The sequence below is a fragment of the Pseudophryne corroboree genome, chromosome 1 (assembly GCF_028390025.1).
Source record: "Pseudophryne corroboree isolate aPseCor3 chromosome 1, aPseCor3.hap2, whole genome shotgun sequence".
Lineage (NCBI taxonomy): Eukaryota > Metazoa > Chordata > Amphibia > Anura > Myobatrachidae > Pseudophryne > Pseudophryne corroboree.
This window is the reverse complement of record NC_086444.1, coordinates 446,428,829-446,452,031: the sequence shown is the minus strand read 5'-3', so window position 1 is coordinate 446,452,031 and position 23,203 is coordinate 446,428,829. Positions and strand designations below refer to the sequence as shown.

Genomic DNA, 23,203 nt, shown 5'->3' with positions numbered 1-23,203 from the left:
GGAACGACAAGCACTGAACTGATCGCAGATGCCGAGTAAGTGTGGAGCTACTCAGAAACTGCTAAGAAGTGTCTATTCGCAATTCTGCTAATCTTTCGTTCGCAATTTTGATAAGCTAAGATTCACTCCCAGTAGGCGGCGGCTTAGCGTGTGCAAAGCTGCTAAAAGCAGCTTGCGAGCGAACAACTCGGAATGACCCCCAATGTTTTTTCTTTTTCACTTCTCTCTTAGAGAAATTTTCTGTTTCTGTATTCATATTGGCTTTACAGCCACCTGTTTATTGTTTATATATTTTCATCTGAATTATATGTTTCTCTCACAAAATAACATTTATATGATTACAAAAAAAAGGGGCTGGCCTGAGTTTCCTGTCCATTGTCCTAATAAGAGTGATTTTAGCTTTCATACATTTAATCATAACTATTTGTTGCAATGTCCTACAACTTAATAACAAGTATCAAATGAATCTACACATTACTCTGGTTGCTTTAATACTAAATATGACAGGTCTATCTTTTTGCAAGCATAGCGACTCATAATGTGTGTAGTCTGTATGTTCTTTCTATGTAATATTTTTGACTTCGACAATAGCCTTGCATCAAGATTTCTGTAGCACTGTAGATGGGGCATTTCCACACTCAGCCGAGGTTGCTGTATAAAGATGTAATGCACAGGACCCAGGAGTGTGTGTGGAACTAGTATTTCCTTGGATGACATTTCTAAATTTTGGACCTTATTCAAAGATGAACACAGATCGCTGCATACGCAGCCAGATCTGCGTTCATCTCCTCACATGCTGTGGGCCGCCCAGCACAGGGCAAGGAAGGCCTAGCATGTGTGAGGCCGCCTCCTGTTGCGTCCCCAATTACATTGCGGATGCATTGGAACTAAGGTTGACCACTGCACTGTTAGGCGGTCTGCCATTTTTTTCCCGGAGTGGCTGTGTGTGATGTTACGCAGCCTCCCTGAAAACGGCACCAGCATGCCCCCATTTGGGATGGCCTGTCCCCCTAACACCACAACGATGCCCCCACTGGTGTATCTATAATGGGTGCAGTGTGTGTGGTGCACACGGGCCCCTGGGTCCAGAGGGGGCCCACACTGCACCCATTTCTTCTATTCTTACCTTTCCGGCGTCTATCGGCAACTGCGTGTGGGCTCCCTCCTCTCCCGTAGCTGTCAACAACGCTGCTAGCGCACTGAGCGCTAGAGACTCATGCACAGGACTCAGGAAAAATAGTGCAGCAGCCATTTTTCGGAGTCCTGCGCATGCACTGTAGACTCTGGCACTGTGCCAGAGTCTCAGAATCATCCCTTTGTATGAATACCATTTCTAAACATTCTGGGACACAGGACACCCACATTTCAGATGAGAGAAGAAGTGCACCAGCCTGTGGGAATAGTTAGGCATTAGACTAGATAAAATCCTCCAATTTATTTGTTTTGTATGTATTTTAATTCTGTATTTTTGTTAACTTAAAATTTTAAAAACTGTTACATCATGGCTCTGTGTTCTTTTTTATCTGCATTTCTGAGAAAATGGCATAGACAGTTATACCCCTTTCACACCGTGCAAATAACCCAGATTCGACCCGGTATATTGACAGGTCGACACGGGTTGCCGTGCGGTGTGAAAGGGGCCATGGATGAATTCCCGGGTCGTAATTCAACACAAGTTATAAGGGTAATTACAGGGTTACAGGGTTAGGCGCAGTGTGAACGGATTACCCGGGTAAATGCGTCCCGGTACCAGTTCACTGCATAGGGAGAGGCGGTACGGAGATGATGTCATCTCCCAGTGTTGCCTCCGCCCCCGATGTTGGCTCTGTTTCCACCCCTGGATGGCAACCAGATCTATTGTCGGGTCGGGATTGCGGTGTGTAGGGTCCAATGCTGGATCCTGCCCAGGAAGGACCCATTTCCAATTTCTGGGTAGGCCACGGATGTCACAATCCTGACTAAAATCATATCATTTGGTAACTTACCCCTGCCATCTGTCCTGGATCCTGTGTGCTTTCTGATGGCTGGGATAAACAGCTCACCATGAGTTCCCGGAGTGCTGAGTTCTCTATCTGGAAAGTAAGACTTGCTAACGAGCTGCACTTGTGTTGATTAACCTTCCATGTGAATGCTAAATTCAGCAAGTCTCTTCATGCTGTTCTATGCTTCCGTGCCAGCATCCACAAGTCCAGTGGTCACCAGATACAACTCCCTGTGCTATCAAGACTGCAGCCGTTACTGTCTATCTCTGCAAACTACACCAAGCCGGAGTTCTCTCCAAAACCAGCTATGGACGTCGCCATGACAGTTCCTGGTCAGCTGACCTTCCTGGGCCCAATCCGGAATCACTTCCTCATCATGTGACTCCCTCATCCAGTCAGCAGTGAGCAAGAGGTATAAGTTCCAAATCCCAGCACTGGCAAACTGTCAATGCTTTGTTGTCTCTCAGGGAAAATGCACAGCATTGATCGGGTCTGACCTGCGCATGTACTGGTGCTGCAGTGCGCCGGCACATGCCAGAAAGCCGATGGCCGTCTTAGGCTAGCAATCATCCAGGCGGTCGCTGGGCGGGAGGTGGCAGGCCGGCGGCGTTTGGTTGCTGTTTAGTGGGCGCTGTCTGGGCAACACAGGTGTGCCTGGACCGTTGGGGGGGGGGGCTGGCCACGGCAGCTGCGTGACATCACACGCAGCTGCTGTGACCCGAGCAGCGAGGGAGATCTGCCAGCGCGCAGGAGCTGCACTGGTAGGGAGCTACTCCTGAAGTACAAAAGCATCACCGCTGCGCGATGCTTTTGTACCTCTGAGGGGAGGGGGGGGGGGTAGGGCCTGACATGTGGGGCGGACTAGTCCTGTGCTGGGCGTCCCCCCGCATGTCAGGGAAGGTGATCGTAGATGTACTAAATTTAGCAATGCTACAATCAGGTCTGAATCACCCCCTCAGTCTGTAGTAATCTCCTGCATTTCCAGCTGTATTAGACAGAGTTATATAGCCTGATATTAAAGGGTCATAACTCTATTTCCAACAGAGCGTGTCCAAGTGCACTGGTGTGCCATCCCAGTGTACCTAAAGACTGTTCTGCATTCCATCGCGACATCTATGTCTTGCTGGTTCCATCCAGCATTCTAGAAAAGTGCATTGCTGACTCCACTCTGCATTCACAGAATATCTGCTCCGCTACTTCCATCCAGCATTCCAGAAAACCTGCATTGCTGATTCCACCCAGCATCCACAGAAAACCTGCTCTGCTGATGCCGTCCAGCACTCCAGAAAACCTGCATTGCTGATGCCACTCAGCATTCGCAGAAAACCTGCTCTGCTGGTTCTATCCAGCACTCCAGAAAACCGCCATTGCTGTCTCCATTCAGCATTCACAGAAAATCTGTTCTGCTGGTTCCGTCCAGCACTCCAGAAACTCCTGCCTAGCTGGTTTCAGCCAGCATCCAGAACTCCTGCCGTGCTGGTTCCATCCAGCATTCAGAAACCTGCCTTGTCTGAAAGCCAATCCCGACATCCTGAAAACCTACCTTGTTGGAAAGCCAATCCCGACATCTGGAAAACCTGCCTTGTCGGAAAGCCAATCCCGACTTCTGGAAAACCTGCCTTGTCAGAAAGCCAATCCCGACATCTTGAAAACCTGCCTTGTTCGGACGCCAATCCCAACATCTGGAAAACCTGCCTTGTTGGAAAGCCAATCCCGACATCTGGAAAATCTGCTGTGCTGGTTCCACCCAGCCTTCTGCAAACTACTCCGCTGGTTCCGTCCAGCATCCGGAAAACCTGCTGTGCTGGTTCTGCCCAGCATTCTACATTTTTGCTTGCTGGCTTCACCCAGCATTCTGACATCAACAGAACATTTCAGTCTTTACAAAGACAATCCGTATTGGTGACAACCTAGCTATCTATTGCACTGGTGGGTCACTCCACCAGTGTTTCAGTACCCTTTTAGCTGGTCACCTTCTACCCTAATCCTTTCAGCCAAACTGCCACGTCTGCATGAGTAGATCATTTATAAAGCATGCCAAGTTCTGTCCACAACTCTCAAGACCAGACCCAGTATCTAGTCCTGGTCCAGATTCACAAATAACTACAGCCGTGACACCGGCATTGCGATCTGAAAGCACTATGATTCTTACCAAAAGCTGCAATTAGCATTTTATTATTTCCATGTGTGGTATATACGTGATTGAGCTCTTTACCAGATTTTTGTTGCTTTACTTTTATTTTTCCCTTCTCATCCCTGGAGTTTCTCGTTCGTTTTCCAGGTCTCAATGTTTCTCTCTTCCCCTTTCTCTTGGGGTTACTCTGTCTCTCTAACATCTACCTTACTGTTACTACTGGTCTCCAGTGTTTGGAATGGCCAGTATCTGGTCTGCTGTGTAGTAATAATGCCGGGTGGCAATGTAATAGCCTCTGATTTTGAAAAACTGTCAAGTTTCTACAGGGTTTCTGGCCAGTTTCAAATGCTGTATGTAATATAATGTGACTAGGAGTAAAGCCACCAGAAATCCGCCAGAATCAATCTCGACTGGACGAGTTGTCATCCTGTTTTCTTACATGTTAAACATACAAGTTGCCAGATCAGAATGCATACACACAGAAAAGAAAGCCGTTCTCCGGATGCACCAAGAACCTCACAATTAACATCAATTGATAAAACATATCCTTTATTATCTTCATTTAAAATTGTTCAGCCACAATTAAATATTAAAACAAGAAAGTGAAAAGTTAGAAAAAAAGGGTGATTTAAAAATAGAATAATATCTTCTATACAGAGACTGCTACTTAGTACTTTGAAGATTCCCTCCCACGCACAGTAAGACTCGCCTCTAGTCTCCAAACCTTTAAACGTTCCCTGAAAACTCACCTCTTCAGACAAGCCTATCAAATTCCAGACCCACCTACATAACCTTCAGTGCTTCCCTATCTAATTACATCCTCTATACAGTACACATAACATCACATATCTTGTCTTTCTTTAGTCTCACACCCTCCTGACACTTGGCCAACTTTGCGGGGTACCATCATACAACCCATTAAGAACCTAGCAATCTGGTGGACCATTATGCAATAGGTAGCATCTAGCCTTGTGTATCAATGCCTATTTCCCTATAGATTGTAAGCTTGCGAGCAGGGCCTTCCTACCTCTATGTCTGTCTGTTTTTACCCAGTTTTGTTCTATTATTGTTGTTCCCCAGTTTTGTTCTATTACTGTTGTTCTAATTGTAAAGCGCAACGGAATATGCTGCGCTATATAAGAAACTGCTAATAAATAAATAAGATTCATCTTCCATTAAAGGCATTATAGCCCCCGCTGCTAATAGAGTTGTTATATGCATGAGATCCAGTAAATGTCTGGTTAGATTCCACTTTGTTTTTCAGGAATCACCTTGTTCTATATAAGAAAGGGGTGTGGATCATTAGATCGACAGTGTCTAGGTCGACAATGTTTAGGTCGACCACTATAGGTCGACAGTCACTAGGTCGACAGGGTCAGAAGGTCGACAGGGTCAGAAGGTCGACATGTTCTAGGTCGACAGGTCAAAAGGTTCATCCAGTGCTTCCCCAGCCACAGACCTCACCGCATGTCACTGAAGTAAACTAAAGCTCCCGGCAGCAAGTTTGTTTTCAGTCTCATCTCGACCGCTGCTCCATAGGGACAGGGGGCGTTAGGGAGTATCGGCGCTCTCTCCAATAGGGCGCCCAGGTCACATGTGTCCCTAGCCCCCCCAGTTAGGGCCATGAACAGGAGATAATAAGAACCTATGAACATGCAAACCTTATTTCAGTATATTTTTCTTGTGCTGTATTTTGCCAAAGTAGATATAAAGTTTAATGTAATTCTAAGTTTTTATAAGAGTGTTACTAAACCCTGCCTGTCTCCTGTAAAATCAGTTACATACTGTGCTGTACTGTACTCCCCAAACCCTTCTGTCAACCTTGTTTGTGCTAATCCTCCCAATAATAGAGCGTGGAGGTACAGTTTAGTGATAGGGAAAAAGTAGAATATCATTATGGGAACAGCAGACAGTTATAGAGGTCAGAAAGTAATTATACAGAGCTGGCAAAGGGTAGATGTGTGTTTTCAGCTTGTGCAGATAGATAACATAAAGCTATGACTAACAGCCACATTCCCCAGTACTAGGCACAACAAACTCTAATATCAATGACTGCCAGAGGCTGAGCATAGGCAAGGTTTTAAGACACCACTATCACCAGCAGGGCCTTGTCCTGGCGTCAACCATCTACGCAAGTCAGGGTTGAAAGAGCACAACTTTTTTTTTTTACGACACTAGATAATTTCTACATGGTAATATAAATACTTTAATAATACTTTTCCATTGCATTTTAAATGACAGTCTGAATGTATAGATAATACTTTATAACTTACGTTCAGTGGCAGATTTTACCTAGGCGCTGCATGGCATGTATTTTCTCCCTCTGGCACTGCCAGCACCTCCGGCCCCCTCCCCCATCCACCCCCCCACCCACTGCAGCTGCTGCTGTGTCTATTTCCGCCCTGGCCTGCGCACCCGCCCCTCCCCCACCAACGGCATCCCTGCACCTGTCCCTCCCCCACCAGTGGCCCCACCGCACCCGACCCTCCCCCACCCGCACCTCCCCCACCAGCGGCACCCCCACACCCTCCCCTACCCCACCTGCGGCACACCCACAACCGCCCCCCCCCACGGCAACCCTGCAGCCGCCCCTCCCCCACCTGCAGCACCCACGGACCCCCTTCCCCATCCACAGCACCCCCGCAGCCGCCCCTCCCCTGCTTGCGGTGCATCCGGATTCCCTACCCCACCTGTCACTCCCCCAACCAAAGCACCTCCGGCCCCCTCCTCCATCCGCGGCCCTCCCCCACCTGTCCCACCACCACCCGCAGCACCTCTGAACCCCCTCCCCTATCCGCAGCACCCCCTATGCAATCACCCCTCCCCCATCCACAGCACCACCGGACCTCCTCCCCCACCCAGGGGCCTCCCACAGCCACTCCTCCCCCACTCGCAGCACCTCTGGGACCCCTCACCCAACCGCACCCCCCTCAAATGCACCCCCCCTGCACCCGCCCCCACCCCACCAGCTGCATTTACAGACCCCCTCCACCATCCGCACCCCCCCCCCCCCCCCCCCACACCCACCCATCCCCCACCCACAGCACCTCTAGACCCCCTCCCCCACCCGGGGTAATTCCAAGTTGATCGCAGCAGGAATTTTGTTAGCAGTTGGGCAAAACCATTTGCACTGCAGATATAACATGTGCAGAAAGAGTTAGATTTGGGTGGGTTATTTTGTTTCTGTGCAGGGTAAATACTGGCTGCTTTATTTTTACACTGCAATTTAGATTGCAGATTGAACACACCACACCCAAATCTAACTCTCTCTGCACATGTTAAATCTGCCTCCCCTGCAGTGCACATGGGCCCTCATTCCGAGTTGTTCGCTTGCAAGCTGCTTTTAGCAGCATTGCACACGCTAAGCCGCCGCCTACTGGGAGTGAATCTTAGCTTAGCAAAATTGCGAACGAAAGATTTGCAATATTGCAAAAAGACTTCTCTGTGCAGTTTCTGAGTAGCTCGAGACTTACTCTTCCAGTGCGATCAGTTCAGTGCTTGTCGTTCCTGGTTTGACGTCACAAACACACCCAGTGTTTGCCCAGACACTCCTCCGTTTCTCCAGCCACTCCCGCGTTTTTCCCAGAAACGGTAGCGTTTTTTCACACACTCCCATAAAACGGGCAGTTTCCGCCCAGAAACACCCACTTCCTGTCAATCACACTCCGATCTCCAGAACGAAGAAAAAACCTTGTAATGCCGTGAGTAAAATACCAAACTTCATAGCAAATTTACTTGGCGCAGTCGCAGTGCGAACATTGCGCATGCGCAATTAGCGGAAAATCGCTGCGATGCGAAGAAAATTACAGAGCGAACAACTCAGAATGACCACCATGGTTTTGCCCAACTGCTAACAAAATTCCTGCTGCGATCAACTTGGAATTACCCCCATAATACAAATATTGAACGCCAGAAAGGCGTACAGGGGTTAACGGGGCGTAGCCCCTTGCGACAGTGTTAGAGAGCGCCCGCACAATGAATCACCTAGTCCTAGTCTATCAATATATAAAGTATGGAAATTTTTAAGCGTGACTGAGACAGTGACACCTTTGATTTGTGATGGTTCAATGTGCACAAGCTTTGTGTTCATGCACAAAATTATTACAAATATTGTAGGAAGTTACCTTCAGGCTGTGTGTATAAGGTGCATGTGAAACATAAATATATTTTGTGTTTACACTTGGGTCCTATCCCCAAGATCGCTCATTATGGTGTCGGTATACAAATATTCCAAAATACAGAAAAATCTGATATCCAAAATACTACTGCGTACATGCATTTTGAGTATGGAAGACTCAACCTGTACATGAAGATATATATATATATATATATATATAGTAAAACCTGGATAAGTGGGAAACCTCTGTTACTGGGACTAAATGTGAGGTCCTGGCATTTTTGCACCGAAAAACATGTTAGTGAGACTGTCAGACCTCTTTAGTGGAGACTGACGTTTCTCGATTATTAGCAATAATCAGCTCTGTAACTGAGATGACTGCTTATAGGAACTCTTTAAGTGACATTAGTGCAGTTTATTAACCTCTATAAATGAGACGACTGCCTTTAGAACCTCAATACCCCCCAATAATTAATATTCTGACTCACAGTGAACACCAGAGCAATTCGAGACAGCTGAAATTTTTTCACTGCTACTTTCATAGCAGTTAAAAAATTTGACAGGGCTAGCACTAGGGTTCGCGAAGACACACAAAGCCCCCCGGTGTCCAGCAGAAGCAGCCAGGCAGGGGTGGAGGGATCTAGAAGGATCCCTGTTCGCAAGCCGGGACTGCTTCCACTAGCATTCGCTCTCGAATTGTTGTATTTTCAGAGCTTGATGAATGAGGTACCCATACTAGTGTATGAGGACAGTGGGCCAGTTCGGGAGAGAAAGCTAAGCAGGAGATATCTGTGATATCTCCTGCGTTACCTTTTATGATGAATGGCCCCAGAACTTAATTTTCATTTTCACCTACTTTTGTAGAAATTATGTGATGATGAATATGCCCCTTAGGCACCTCTATTAGTGAAACAAGGACTGTTTGAACCTGCATAAGTGAGACAAACACTTTTTGAACCTGGATAAGTGAGATACCTCTTAAGTGAGACTAAACGTGCCTTCCCTTGAGATCCCACTTAGACGGGTATGCAATTTGTACCGTTATTTTAGTATTTGCCTAGAAAGGCACTATTATGATTGGAAAATATAGACAAAATGATTTCGATCTATGCATTTGCCTGGTTATCACACATAAAATGGTCGAAAAGATTCCGCTTTCCACCCTTTTCGACAGTCGAGTTTTTACAATGTTAAATATACCCTGTTTTGCCCCAAATCTATGCAATTAAAGCTTAGCGATAAGTCTTCGGAGCTTTTGGGTGATATTTTCACTCCTTTCATTTCACCATCTTTTTTTGGTGAAAAGTGAATGCGTACTTTGTCCATTACATTTTTATGAGCCCGTTAATTTATTAAAACTTTTTTATTAATTATTATTACCTAACCATGATGCATTTTTTTCTCCCATAATCCTTTTTTTAACCATGCTTCACCTCACCCAACAAATAGCCACTCCTACTTTTGGGACTTTAGGGAATAGCAGCTTTTACAATCAGCTGTCGATATAACCTTTTTTTAGGGCAATTTGCTGCGGTTTTTCATCATAAACATTATTTTTCAAACACTGCCTACAATAATGGAGCCATTTACAGACACTATTGTCATGTTAATGATCTAGGCGAGCGTGGAGGACAAAAGGGATCTGGCAGATAAGGATGGTGCTCGGGAAATTGCTCCATTGGGTAAGTCAGTGCGTGTCTCAATTCCACGTCCACGTCAGTATCGTACTAGGCGTGTAATAGGTTTTCCGGCATGGGGACCTTTCTACAACATTATCTGTGGGTATGGATGAAGGAGCAGAATCTAGATCTCATCTTATCCATACTTTTTTTTTTTTGCCTGTGAGTGATTTTTGTATTTTTTATTTGTTATTGTAGTTTATTAAAAATCTTCATGCATTCTTATATTTAACCGTGGATTACGTAATTCTAGAGTTGTATCCAGTTGACATTGGTATTCTGTGTTAGTACCTGTTTACTATGGTAAGATTTCTTTGGAATGTATGTTTTGATAACGAATATTCAAATAGTTTTTGTCATTATTTTAAAACTTCCTTTTTTTAAATTTATTAATAGTTACACTGATAACGGTTACTTAACTTGCCTCATGTTTCCTGATGGAGGTCTTTCTTAAGAGGATGCTATTGTTCTCCCCAGCTTGCACTAATTTAAATTTGAGGAACTCATTTGCCGTGGTTTGCACTGGAGGGACCCCTGTCATTTCATTTGATTAATCTGAACTTGGTTGTAGTTTTATGGTAAGCACTGCATCCTATGGTGCTGCTTGTACACCACAATACTCATCTATGTTATAAAACACATTTCGTCCCCTTCAGTCATGACATACTTCTGAAGAATGTCAGCTGTGAAGTGATGTACTGCCCCCCACAAAGGTGGATATTACCTCTATGACGCAGCAAGCCCTTGGCGGACTGACATAACCTACCTGTGACTGACCCATTTCCATCTGAGCGGGTGACTCTACAGCTGGATGCAGTGACACTGGTGAGTGTTGAAGCAGTTTGGTGCTGGCTGTTAAGGATGTTGTATTTTTAGCAAAACTTCTAAACAACTTTAAAAATTAATTTCCCAATAGGTTGACAAGAGTAGTCACTCCTAACAAAGACTGATATATTGAAAACGTGCAAAGACAAGACGCCTTTTATACTTTCTACAGAACAAGATTTAACAATTATTACCTCAAAAAAAACTATATAACTGTACCATCTAACCATAACTCCTGTAATAGGTACGACCACTAAAACCAATCTAGTGAGAAACCACTCAAAAAAACATTACCGAAATGTAGACCTTTTAAAGGAACCCCACAGTTGAAAAGATCTTGATAAGGTTTATTGAAAACAAACAAATATGTATTTTTTTTTAGTTTTAAGGTATGCTTTAATTATATAAATTTTGAATTTTGTAAATATATAAGGTTTGATTTGTTTTAATGTATGCATTAAATATAATGTTGAATCTTGATTTCGTTGTACTTTTTCTTGCTCATCATTTTCATCTTTTGCTTCTTTTTGGAAATTACTTGGTGTAATGGCTGTAATAAAACGAAAAGTTTGCATAACTATTTTTATCTACATATATTAAGTTGCTGCAAAGGGTTAGATGGGATGCATTGACTATTCCGATGCCAGGATCCCAAACAGTGAATAACCCGATGGTTGGCATGCCAATCAACATGGACTAATCCCACTCGTGGGTGTCCACGACATCCGTAGAGTGGAAATGGAACCTGTGGCAAGCGCAGCTTGCCTCCGAGTCCACTCGTTGTTCTCGATTCCCCCCCCCCCATCTATAAATTGGGATTCCGCCATCGGTATGGTGACTGGTGGTCTCCCAACCGCCAATCACATGAACCCAACCCGGTTAGACAATATATTAAAAAACCCACAAGCTAATTAAATTACATGTTAATATTTTAACAATTTGAAATGGTGGGAAAATTCTAATAAATGGTGATAGGCCAAACAACGAAAGACCTTATTGCTTCACCAGTTAACAGGGATGCAAGCATTACATAATTCTTCATGATGTCCAAGTTCCGCCCGTCCATTCAGTGAGAATGGGAAATGGGTCACCTCAACCTGGAATAACTTGATAACAGCGCATAGCTACCAGTTTTGAAACAGTGTTCAATCCTGGTTGCTAGCAGAGTTGCTTGACCCGGGATATATCCCCTGGCACCTTTGAGACCGCACTGCAACATTGGTTATATGCGCACTCATGTGCAATAACCCATGTGCTACAAAAAATAGTTTATGGTTTTTATTTTTTATTTTTGGTAGAGTGAATGTAAAGTTTGTTTCTAATGTTTTACCAAGTTTTATGTAACTCCAATTTATATTAAGATGTGTTAACTTATACTTTAGATGTCTTGCCCGCCCCCTCCAACCTGATTTGCTCCGCCCCCTTTTTGGACTGGACACGGACAATGATGCAGACGCTGTCAGGGGACAGGGAAAGCTTCCAGCTGCTGGCGCCGCTGCCTGTCAAACAGTGCAGCAAGGGGGACAGGCACAGTAGCAGGGATTCAGAGCAGGGAGAGCGCCTCTCCAGCCTGGCACCTCCTTGCTCTGCATCCCTTTGCCGAGCAGGTAGCGCCGGGCCTGCGTGCATGGTCAACCTGTGACTCCTAGGACGTTGTTACTATACACAGGCCAGCATGCCTTGACAAAGGTATAGCATTCACTATTGATAAAAGGTTTGCAGAGCATCCTGAGATTTGTTGGTTCAGAACAGATTGAGAGCCACTGGTTGCCTGGGTTAACATGTGTGTGTGCAGTGTTGGTGTAAACTCACCCTTCTAGGCTCTCCAAGATGTTGTCTGGGCTTCATTGTTTTGAAAGAAGACATCTTTAATGCACTGTTCCTAAGAATAATAGAGATTTTAATGGTGAATTTCCTAGTATATAAATAGTGGATAATTTAGTAATAGCAAGAAATGCATTTGCATTTAAAAAATCAATAGTGGGACTACACATCATAATTTTTTGGCACATTTTACAAGGTGTAACCATTTTTCAACTACCTTCATCTTTTCGTACTAAAAAAAATTCACACACACCTAGGGAATGGTATTGAAATGACGGTGGATGGGATGCCAACGGTCAGAATACCGACCGCGGAATCTCGATTATCAAAATCCTGACATGGGAAGGTAAGTATCCTAACCATCCACCCCTGGCACCCTAATCCTAACCCCCCCTCCCCCTCATCCTTGCAGCCTAATCCTAAATTCCCCCCGCCTCCCATGATTTACCTCTCTGATTCTTTGGGAACTCGCCTATTGGGATTCCAGCGCCGGCATGGTGACCCTATTTGAGATGCCGGCGCTGGCATTCTTTTTTTGTGTAAACTGTTTTTATTAATGAAAGCAGCGAACAAAACATTACAGTAATACTTTTCCAAAAAGAAAGGAGGGGGCACAAAAACATCACATATCATATATGTCAGTACAATACACACAGAGCGCCCAGAGTAGAAAAATAAGTTGTCAGCTTCGCTTACAACATCAGAACTTATAAAGGAGGAACATTTTAATAAAACAGCATAGAAAAATGGGAAAGAGGAAAAAGAGAGAGAAGAGAAGAAGGAAAAAGGAGAAGAGAGGGAAAATTGAGATGGGTAGAGTCAGGTGTGAGAGTCTGCACAGTAGGGACAGGTTGTTTGGGGGACAGAGGGGGGGGGGGGGGTCTCCACCAATTAAGGGTCTGAGCCATATTATAGAGACATCGTAATCGGAATATGAATATGGATGTGAAAATGAATATGGATATGTCGCTATGTAGGACCGATACAGAGGAGTGTCCTTAAAGTCGTACCAGGGAAACCAAATAGCTATAAAGTTAACGGTTTTCCCGGATGAGAAGGAGACAAGGTCTTCCATATCTAAAAAGTAATCGACCTTTGTGAACCATAATTTAATCGAGGGTGGTGAGGTGGATCTCCAAAGGAGTGGAACAACCGCTTTTGCTGCGTTGCTAAGGTGTCTCAACAGGGAATGTTTGTAGGAGTGTGTTCCTGCGGGGGTGTTATTGAGGAGCCAAAAACCTGGGTCTTTCGGGATCTTATTTCCCACTATCTGTTCGGTGCATTTAAATACCTCTGCCCAAAATGGAGTTATAAGAGGGCAGTCCCACCAAATATGTATAAAACTCCCTGGGGCGTTTTTGCATCTCCAGCACAGATTCGAGAGAGAGGGAAACATTTTATTGAGAACACGAGGAGTCCTATACCACCTATATATAAGTTTATAGAGGGTCTCTAATGTCGATAAGCATAGAGAACTCGCCTGGGCGTTCTTAAATACGGAATCCCAGTTAATCTGCGTGGGTAGCCCCGACAATTCCTTCTCCCAGGAAGCCAGAAAGGTAGGAGGTTGCGGGAAAAAGTTTTCCATGATAAGCGCATAGATTTGTGAGATAGTATGTGTGGGAGAACTGGGAGAGGTGCATAGTTTTTCAAACCCGGTGAGATCCCTAGTTATGTCAGAGAGGTTCTTAGAAGATGATATGTAATGATGAGCCTGCAGGAACCTCCAAAACTCAGCGCTATGTAGGTTCCAAGAAGACTGAACATCTGAAAAGGAGCGCACCCTACCCGAGCTCACCAGCTGACCGACTCTAAAAATCCCGGCTTCCGCCCATGGAGCGAAAGCAGTCCCTTGAAAGCCAGGGGCAAACTCGGAGTTATAGAGAAGGGAGGTTAGGGGGGACCATTTGGAGGATATATGGCTCTGGGATCTCAGCTTGGCCCATAATTTGAGCGTCGGGGAGACCGTGGGGTGTGAAACCTTCGGGAGGGTAGAAAGCCAAGGTGCAATTTCAATATAATGTGGGAGACAGCCCTCCTCCAGCAGGACCCATTGTTTGCGGTCTTTGGCGCGCGTCCATTCCAGAATCCTATTCAAATGTACCGCGTGGTAGTAGTTAGGAATATGTGGGAGTTGCTGCCCCCTTGATGTTTTCTCCTAAACAAAATGTTGTGTTTAAACCTGGGTGTCTTACAACCCCATACAAATGCGCGAATAAGATTCTGGACGTCTCGAAGCCAAAGCAGGGGGATGTGTATCGGAAGGGTCTGGAGAAAAAATTGTATCCTAGGGAGGGAATTCATTTTGACAACGTTAATCCTGCCGAACCAGGACAGTCTTAGTTTCTTCCATTTCAGGAAATCTAGGCAAAGCCTAGCCAATAAGGGGTTAAAATTTAAGGAGAACAATTTGGATAAATCGTTGGTCAGTAACACCCCCAAATATTTTAATTTGTGATCATGCCAGGTGAAAGGGAAGGCATGTTTCAGGCCTTGTACTATAGCAGGAGGATTAGTTAAATTCATGGCAATAGATTTGGAATAATTTATTTTGAAGTTAGAGAGGGCTCCAAACTTCTCAAATTCTACCATCAAGTTTGGCAAAGAGATGACTGGTTTTGTGATTATAGCGAGTAGATCGTCTGCATATAAAGCTAGTTTGTATTCGGTCCCTTTTACCAACAAACCCGAAATACTCGGGTTAGCCCTAATGCTTCGGGCTAATGTTTCCATGCAAAGGACAAAGAGCAATGGGGATAGTGGGCAGCCCTGTCGCGTGCCATTGGAAATTGGAAAGGAATCAGAAAGGGAGCCATTAATCCTAATTTTGGCGGACGGGGAGGTATAAAGGGAAAGGATTCTATGAAGACAGGCGTTACCAAGTCCCAGATGCTTCAGTATACCAGTCAGAAAGTCCCAGTCCACTCTGTCAAATGCTTTTTCGGCATCGGTCGACAGTATGATTGATGGGGATGAAAGCTGGCCGGCATAATGAATCATGTTGAGCACTTTAGAGGTATTATCCCTAGCTTCTCGGCCTAATACAAATCCAGCTTGATCTCCATGTATCAGACCAGGTAATAATAGTTTAAGGCGGTTTGCAATCAGTTTGGCGAAAAGTTTTATGTCTATATTTAATAGTGAGATTGGCCGGTAACTGGAGCAAAGACTGGGGTCTTTACCCTCCTTGGGTAGAACTGCAATATGGGCTTCGAGAGATTGTGGGGAGAAAAGCGATTGTTCTGATATGGTGTTAAAGGCTCTCGTGAGTATAGGGATTAATTTCTCTTTAAAAGCTTTGTAATAGGCAATAGTATATCCGTCAGGGCCGGGACTCTTGCCATTGGGAGAGGATTCAATAGCTTTCTGGACCTCCTCAGTAGAAAACGGGGCATCTAGATCTTCTACTTCTTTTGTGGTTAGCGTGGGGAAGTCTAAGGCCCGTAAGTAGTCAGCTATGGCTGTTTGATGGGACAACTTGTCAATTCTTCCGGTCGGGCCAGAGAGGTTATACAGAGTGGAATAATATGTCCTAAAGGCCCTGGCTATGTGGGGTGTCTGGTGTTGGGATTGGCCGTGACTATTTTTAATTGTGTGAATAAAAGTAAGAGCACGTTGTTCTCTAAGTGCTTTGGCTAGTAATTTCCCAGGTTTATTGCCCCATTGATAGTATCTGCTACGGCACTTCCGATAAGAAAACTTGACTCTATCAGAGAGTAACTTATTCAGGTCTGCCCTAGCAGTTTCGAGAACCATAATGTTGTGGGGTTTGGGATTTTTTGTGTAGGAGCTCGAGAGATTGTATCTTAGACAGTAAATCACTCCGAAGTTTCTCCCTCTGTTTTTTGCGGAAGGATCCTATTTGAACACAAACCCCCCTAATGACACATTTGTGAGCTTCCCAGACTGAGACTTTGGAAATGTCATCTAAGTCGTTGGTACAAATCTAAGAATCTAAAGCGTTGTCGATTCGGCGCTGACATTCTGATTAATGTTGGGATACTGGCGTCAGTATTCTGTCTGCTGGGATTTCGACCGCTGGGATCCATTACTGGATCCTTTTACACCTAGGGGGTAATTCCAAGTTGATCGCAGCAGGAAATTTTTTAGCAGTTGTGCAAAACCAGGGCCCTCATTCCGAGTTGTTCGCTCGGTATTTTTCATCGCATCGCAGTGAAAATCCGCTTAGTACGCATGCGCAATGTTCGCACTGCGACTGCGCCAAGTAACTTTACTATGATGAAAGTATTTTTACTCACGGCTTTTTCTTCGCTCCGGCGATCGTAATGTGATTGACAGGAAATGGGTGTTACTGGGCGGAAACACGGCGTTTCAGGGGCGTGTGGCTGAAAACGCTACCGTTTCCGGAAAAAACGCAGGAGTGGCCGGAGAAACGGTGGGAGTGCCTGGGCGAACGCTGGGTGTGTTTGTGACGTCAACCAGGAACGACAAGCACTGAAATGATCGCACAGGCAGAGTAAGTCTGGAGCTACTCTGAAACTGCTAACTCGTTTGTAATCGCAATATTGCGCGTACGTCGGTCGCAATTTTAAGAAGCTAAGATTCACTCCCAGTAGGCGGCGGCTTAGCGTGTGTAACTCTGCTACATTCGCCTTGCGAGCGAACAACTCGGAATGAGGGCCCATGTGCAGTGCAGGTGAAGCAGATATAACATGTGCAGAGAGAGTTAGATTTGGGTGTGGTGTGTTCAATCTGCAATCTAAATTGCAGTGTAAAAATAAAGCAGCCAGTATTTACCCTGCACAGAAACAAAATAACCCACCCAAATCTAACTCTCTCTGCACATGTTATATCTGCCTCCCCTGCAGTGCACATGGTTTTGCCCAATTGCTAACAAACTTGCTGCTGCGATCAACTCAGAATTACCCCCCCTAGTTCACAATTATGTACGACTAACTCCTTTGTTAAACAGACCTACTTAGCAGTTCACACTTTAAACAAATAAAAAAAAAGCCAAAGTAATGGGAGGTTGTTGAAAAAGAAAAGCAGGTTAAATAAATTAGAATGTAAAGACAAATTAATTAAAGATTACAAACGTTTAATTAGCTTTGGGTATCCTGGTCCTCCTCCTGATGTTCAAGATTCTGGTGTGCCGATTACGTTGGTGGAGCTGTCCCTGTGCCTTGACTAGGAGTCCTTGGGGCTGAAACTGCCATTGGTGGAGCTGTCCCTGTGCCTTGACTAGGAGTCCTTGGGGCTGCCGCTGCCATTGGTGGAGCTGTCCCTGTGCCTTGACTAGGAGTCCATGGTGGTGCAGATGATGATGGTGGTGCATATTGGTACATATGATATGTTCCTGGGAAACCCTGGTATTATTGATATGGTGGACCACACCAGGGTCCTGACGAAGCAGGGGCATATGGAGCATGTGCTGGTCGCTGGTGTCCAGTAGGATTTCTTCTTACCTGTGGACACTGCAATGTTTCACTGATGAGCTTCAGCGATGTGGCGATGATGCTTGAATTTGCAGCAGTTTTACTTTGGCTGTTAGACATCATCCTCATTATTTGAACTGTTGACTTGTTGAATTGGCCACAAGCTTGTCCATCAATATTATTATCATCCGAATAATTTCCCTGATGCTCTTGATCCTGTTGTCTGTTGTTCTTATGTTGTTTAAGAGAGTTCACGAGTCTTTCCATCGTTCTCTCCATCCTATCGAGTCTGCTGTCCACCACATCCCGAAAGGAATTTTGTCCATCTTCCATATTTTATGCCATATTCCGAATCTGCCTCACTCTACTAGGCGAATAGCCTCGCTGAATATCCTCAACCACTTGAAATTGTGAAGCTATAAAATAAAAATAAAAAATTCAGTTCTGAAATACCCCTTTCAAACAGAAAGTCAATTTAACGGGTTAAGAAGTTCTACCTGGTAATTAGTAAATCAACATGGGTACTTCATCTGTGTGAAAGGGTCAACCCTGTTTGATATTCCCAGGACTTCGACCCAGATCGGAGAGCTGGAAATTTTTGACCTGGATTGACCCTTTCACACAGAAGATCTGCTAATTACCAGGTTGAACTGCTTCTCCCGGTGATTTGCTTCCCTGGGTGAAAGGGGGTGGGTGGGGGTTTTTGGTCAGGTTGGGTCAGACAAAGTGAACCGGCATTGTAATGCCAAGAAAAAACCAAGAATGTCAGACTCTTCTGTCTGCAAAATGTTGCTCAGTCATTTTAGTACCCAAAACTTACCAACAGGAGTAGATCGTGCAGGAATAGTTGGATCGACATTGGCATCTTCATCAGAGTTATCTTGCATCAAATCAGGACGAAAAAAGGTCCTATTCCTGAGGGCTATCCAGCGCTGGTCTGTGGCAAATCTTCTGTAACTGGACATTCCCCCCCCAAAAGTGTTATTTAGTATAAATTTTAGTATAAATTCTGGAACTGAAGGACCTTCATGGGAAATGCTGACCTGAAATCCCTCAAAAGTGACATCAGTAACTCCGGAAGACTCGAACAGGGTGCTTGGGATTGCTTGTAGGCCCAATGTAAACAGTTCATCACTGTCCTGTGCAAAAGCCACTTCCTGGGAGACATTCTGGTCCCTCCTTGGAGTGATTTCAAAGTTTGATCTTGTATCTTGTGTAGCTGTCCTCTGCTCTGGCAACTCTTCTTTTGTGAAAGAAAAAACGAATGATTAATAAATTAACATGAAACAGTTATTAGAGCACATGTCATGTCAGTCTTACCAAAACAAGTCCTTTTTGGACCAGAATTTCCCAATCGCTTGTCAGATTTCTGTGGTCCTGATGTTTGCTTAACTTGGCATACAACAGCCCGTCTGGGTGCTTCTTCTGCTGGAATTTCGGTTCGGTTGTGAGAGTCCATTCTCCCTGGCACACCTGCAACCCTGATGGGGTTCAACCTGGCTCTAATTATATCCTCCCAATTAAGCCAATGTATGATAAGTTCAGGCCCTCCACCGGTTCCTTGTTCATGTCGTCTTAACATTGCCATCTTCTTCTTTGTTTGTCTATGGCAATCACTGTACGGTTTCTTACAGTGTTTGGAATCTCGAAGAATGCTGGACACAACAGTCACTTTATCAGAAATCTCTTTCCAGAGTCTCTGCTTTTCCCTTGGTGCTGTTGTCTGTGCACGTGTCCCATACAATCTTTCATAATGTTTTTCAACAGCATCCACCAAGGCACAGTTCTCCGATTCTGAGAACTGCGGTCCACAGGTACTTTTCTTTCCATCATCTTGATCATCTGAAGCACCACCTGAATGCTCCTCTTCCCGTCTTGAATGCTTTTAACATGAACAGTAATATAAAAACAAAAAACAATATTTATTGTCAAGTCTATCAGTGTGCAAAGTGACGTGGGGGTATGCCTACCTATGTGCAAATGTAACCTGCCAGTGTGTGCAGTGACGTGGGGGTATGCCTACCTACGTGCAACTGTACCTGCCGTTGGACACTATTCAGTAAGGATTGTAAATTCTGCTAAACAGCAGAATTTACAAACCTTTTTGCTTGCATGCTGTGGGCCGCACATCACAGGGCAAGGCTGCCCGACATGCAGCCCACCCGCAGTGAATGTGCTGAAATTGGGATTGTACTACAATTTCAGTGTGATTGCTGAAATTGTGGATGGCTTCTGCCGGCGCCACCTGGCTGCAACAGCAGAGGGACTGCCGCCATCTTTTTCATTGAAGCAGCTGCATGCGATCCAACCTGAATTAGGCCCTGTGTGCAAAGTAACATGGGGGAATGCCTACTGTATGTGCAAATGTACCTGCCAGTGTGCAAAGTGTTCTGTGTAATATGATAATGTAAATTACCTGTGACAGTTGAGTATTTTTCTTGACCGTCTTCTTTGGAGGACAAGGCTCACTTGTAGTCCTCTGCGCAGAGTGACTCTCTTCTCCATTAGTGGGTTGGAACCCCTCACCACTAGCCAGTGAGTCTTCGGAGGAGTGGGAGGAATGGAGAGCATGGGGACGCTGGTCCCGGGACATTCCTGTAAAAAAAAAAAAAGAAGGGAAAATCAGGCTGATCTTCCATTTGCTCAAAGCACCCCTACACACATTTAAAAAAATCCCCAAAACCTTCCCAAGCACCCAAAAAGACACCCCACTACTCATACACCCATATATTGCATGCTACACTAAAAGCACCCCAGAATAACCTATCTAAGCACTGTTGCACACATAAAAAAAAACCCACCCAAGCAGCCACATAGAAAGCCACAGCCACCCCTCCCTCACCCATGAACCTACGCAATGCTGCATGCACTCCAACCTGCTAAAAGCACTGCGGATTCACCTTCCAAAACACCCCTGCACACATTTAAGGAAATCCCCAAACCCTGCCAAGCACCCAAAGACACCCCACCCGCACCACACACACACGCACACACACACACACACACACACACACACACACACACACACACACACACACACACACACACACACTTATACACCTATACATTGCAACCAAGATTAGAAGCACCCCAGAATAACCTACCTAAGCACCCCTGCACACATAAAAAAAACACACACAGGCAGTCACATACAATGCCACAGCCATCCCTCCCCCCCAATGAACCTACGCAATTTAGCACCCCTGCACACATTTAAAGAAGTCCCCAAAACCCTCCTAAGCACCCAAAGACAACCATTCATATACCCATACATGCAGCCAGGAATAAAAGGACCACAGAACTAACCTACCAAAGCACCCCTGCACACATTAAAACAAAACAACACCCAAGCAGCCACATACAATGCCACAGCCACTCCTCCCCCACTCATGCACCCGTATATAGCAGTCTGCACTCCAGCCATGATAAAAACTCCCTAAAATCACCTTCTAAAACACAGCTGCAATCACTGAACAGACACCTACATATGCACCCACATGCAATGCCATACACACCCCTCCCCCAATGGTGCTTAACTAAAAGGGCCTAATTCAGAGTTGCATACCTCCTAACTTTGTCCCATAGTAAAGAGGGACATCTGCGTGCCCTTCGCGCATACCCATTTTCGTCACTGACGGGGCATGCCCAGCGCTCTGTGAGCTGCTGGCATGCCCTCTCTCACTCTGTCTGCACTGAATAGACGCTGTGCGCATGTGCGCAACATCTATTCTCCGCTGCTCTGCTTAGCGCAGGAGCCTCCCAACTGCCCCCCCCCCCCCCACCGCGGGACACTGCGGCCTGCAGGTGGGACAGTCCCAAAAAAACGGGACTGTCTCGCAAAAATCGATGAGAGTTGGGAGGTTGATCGCAGCAGCAAATTTGTTAGCAGTTGGGCAAAACCATGTGCACTGCAGGGGAGGCAGATGTAACATGTGCAGAGAGAGTTAGATTTGGGTGGGGTGTGTTCAAACTGAAATCTAAATTGCAGTGTAAAAATAAAGCAGCCAGTATGTACCCTGCACAGAAACAATATAACCCACCCAAATCTAACTCTCTCTGCAAATGTTATATCTGCCACACCTGCAGTGCACATGGGGGATCATTCTGAGATGATCGCAGCTGTGCTAAATTTAGCACAGCTACAATCATTCACACTGACATGTGGGGGGACGCCCAGCACAGGGCTATACCGCCCCACATGTCAGTGCTGCCCCCCTCCCCCCCGCAGAAGTGCAAAGGCATTGCACAGCGGCGATGCCTTTGCACTTCATGAGTAGCTCCCGACCAGTGCAGCTTTAGCGTGCTGGCCGGGAGCTACTCATCGCTGCCCAGCCCATAGCGGCTGCGTGTGACGTCACGCAGCCGTTGCGGCCGCCCCCCGTTCAGTCCGGCCATGCCTGCGTTGGCTGGGCCACACCCAGTAAACGGCCGACAAACGCCGCCGTTACGCCCCCCCCCCCCCACCCAGCGACCACCTCTGCCTGCGCAGTTCTGACCCGATCGCACTGCTGCGTGCGATCGGGTCAGAATGACCCCCATGGGCCCTCATTCTGAGTTGATCACACGTAGCAACTTTTTGCTGCTCGTGCGATCAACTAGATGCCGCCTATGGGGGAGTGTATTTTAACACAGCAGGGCTGCGCTCGCTTGTGCAGCCCTGCTATGCTTAAAAAGTTTCCTGCATAACAAGACCAGGGTATGAGTTATCGCCGGATCCAGCGACGAAGGTCCCGGGATTGATGTCAGACATCCGCCCTCCAAACGCCTGGATCCGCCTGCGTTCGCCTCACCATGCCTTGAAAACGGTCAGTTGACGCCCCGGAATGCCTCCCGTCTGTCATTCTTCATGCGATCGCCGCTGCTTTCACTTTCTGCGCTGGCGGCGTCGCTGCCCGGCGACATTGCGGGCCCGCGCAGATGCAGTCCCGACCTGTTCGTACCGCAGCGAAGAACTGCTGCATGCGAACTGCTGCAATCAACTCTGAACTATCCCCAGAGTGTATAAAAACAGCCTAACGCTCTGCAGTGACCCACACTGTTTGTTCAGCATGGATATTAAGCTCCACTGTGGTTTTGAACACTTGTGGTGCACTCTCCCAATACTGCCACCGTATGTTTCATAAGCTGCCACTTTCCCAATCAGCCCTCCGCAGACACCGCAGGTGAGTGGAAATGGCGAAAGGACGTCGCCGAAAAGATCCCTTATGTAGTGCGGAATGGCAAATTCGTTCCACCCCCTTTCCGCT

At 45.9% G+C, this 23,203-nt stretch overlaps 2 protein-coding genes across 3 annotated transcripts in view; one reads left to right on the top strand and one right to left on the bottom strand.

Moving 5' to 3' along the window:
• Positions 1-23,203, top strand: part of SLC7A7 (solute carrier family 7 member 7) — a 153,022-nt gene that overhangs the window by 73,512 nt on the left and 56,307 nt on the right. The gene's annotated exons all lie outside the window — the stretch shown is intronic.
• On the bottom strand, positions 11,132-21,580 carry LOC134978244 (uncharacterized). Its single transcript, XM_063946516.1, has 8 exons — positions 21,523-21,580; positions 20,374-20,552; positions 19,278-19,839; positions 19,001-19,200; positions 18,778-18,914; positions 17,619-18,373; positions 12,550-12,619; positions 11,132-11,287 (listed from the first exon to the last, which is right to left on the bottom strand). The coding sequence occupies exons 1-5, from the start codon at positions 21,578-21,580 to the stop codon at positions 18,867-18,869; spliced, it is 1,047 nt and encodes a 348-aa protein (XP_063802586.1). The 3' UTR covers positions 11,132-11,287; positions 12,550-12,619; positions 17,619-18,373; positions 18,778-18,866.

Excerpts from the sequence above, each read along its gene's own strand:
- LOC134978244 (XM_063946516.1), bottom strand. The coding sequence starts at position 21,580 with ATGGGTATGCGCGAAGGGCACGCAGATGTCCCTCTTTACTATGGGACA. Across the intron at positions 20,553-21,522 it reads CTATGGGACAAAGTTAGGAG|GAATGTCCCGGGACCAGCGT; the intron begins GTATGCAACTCT and ends TTTTTTTTACAG. Across the intron at positions 18,915-19,000 it reads TCACTTTTGAGGGATTTCAG|TTACAGAAGATTTGCCACAG; the intron begins GTCAGCATTTCC and ends GGGAATGTCCAG.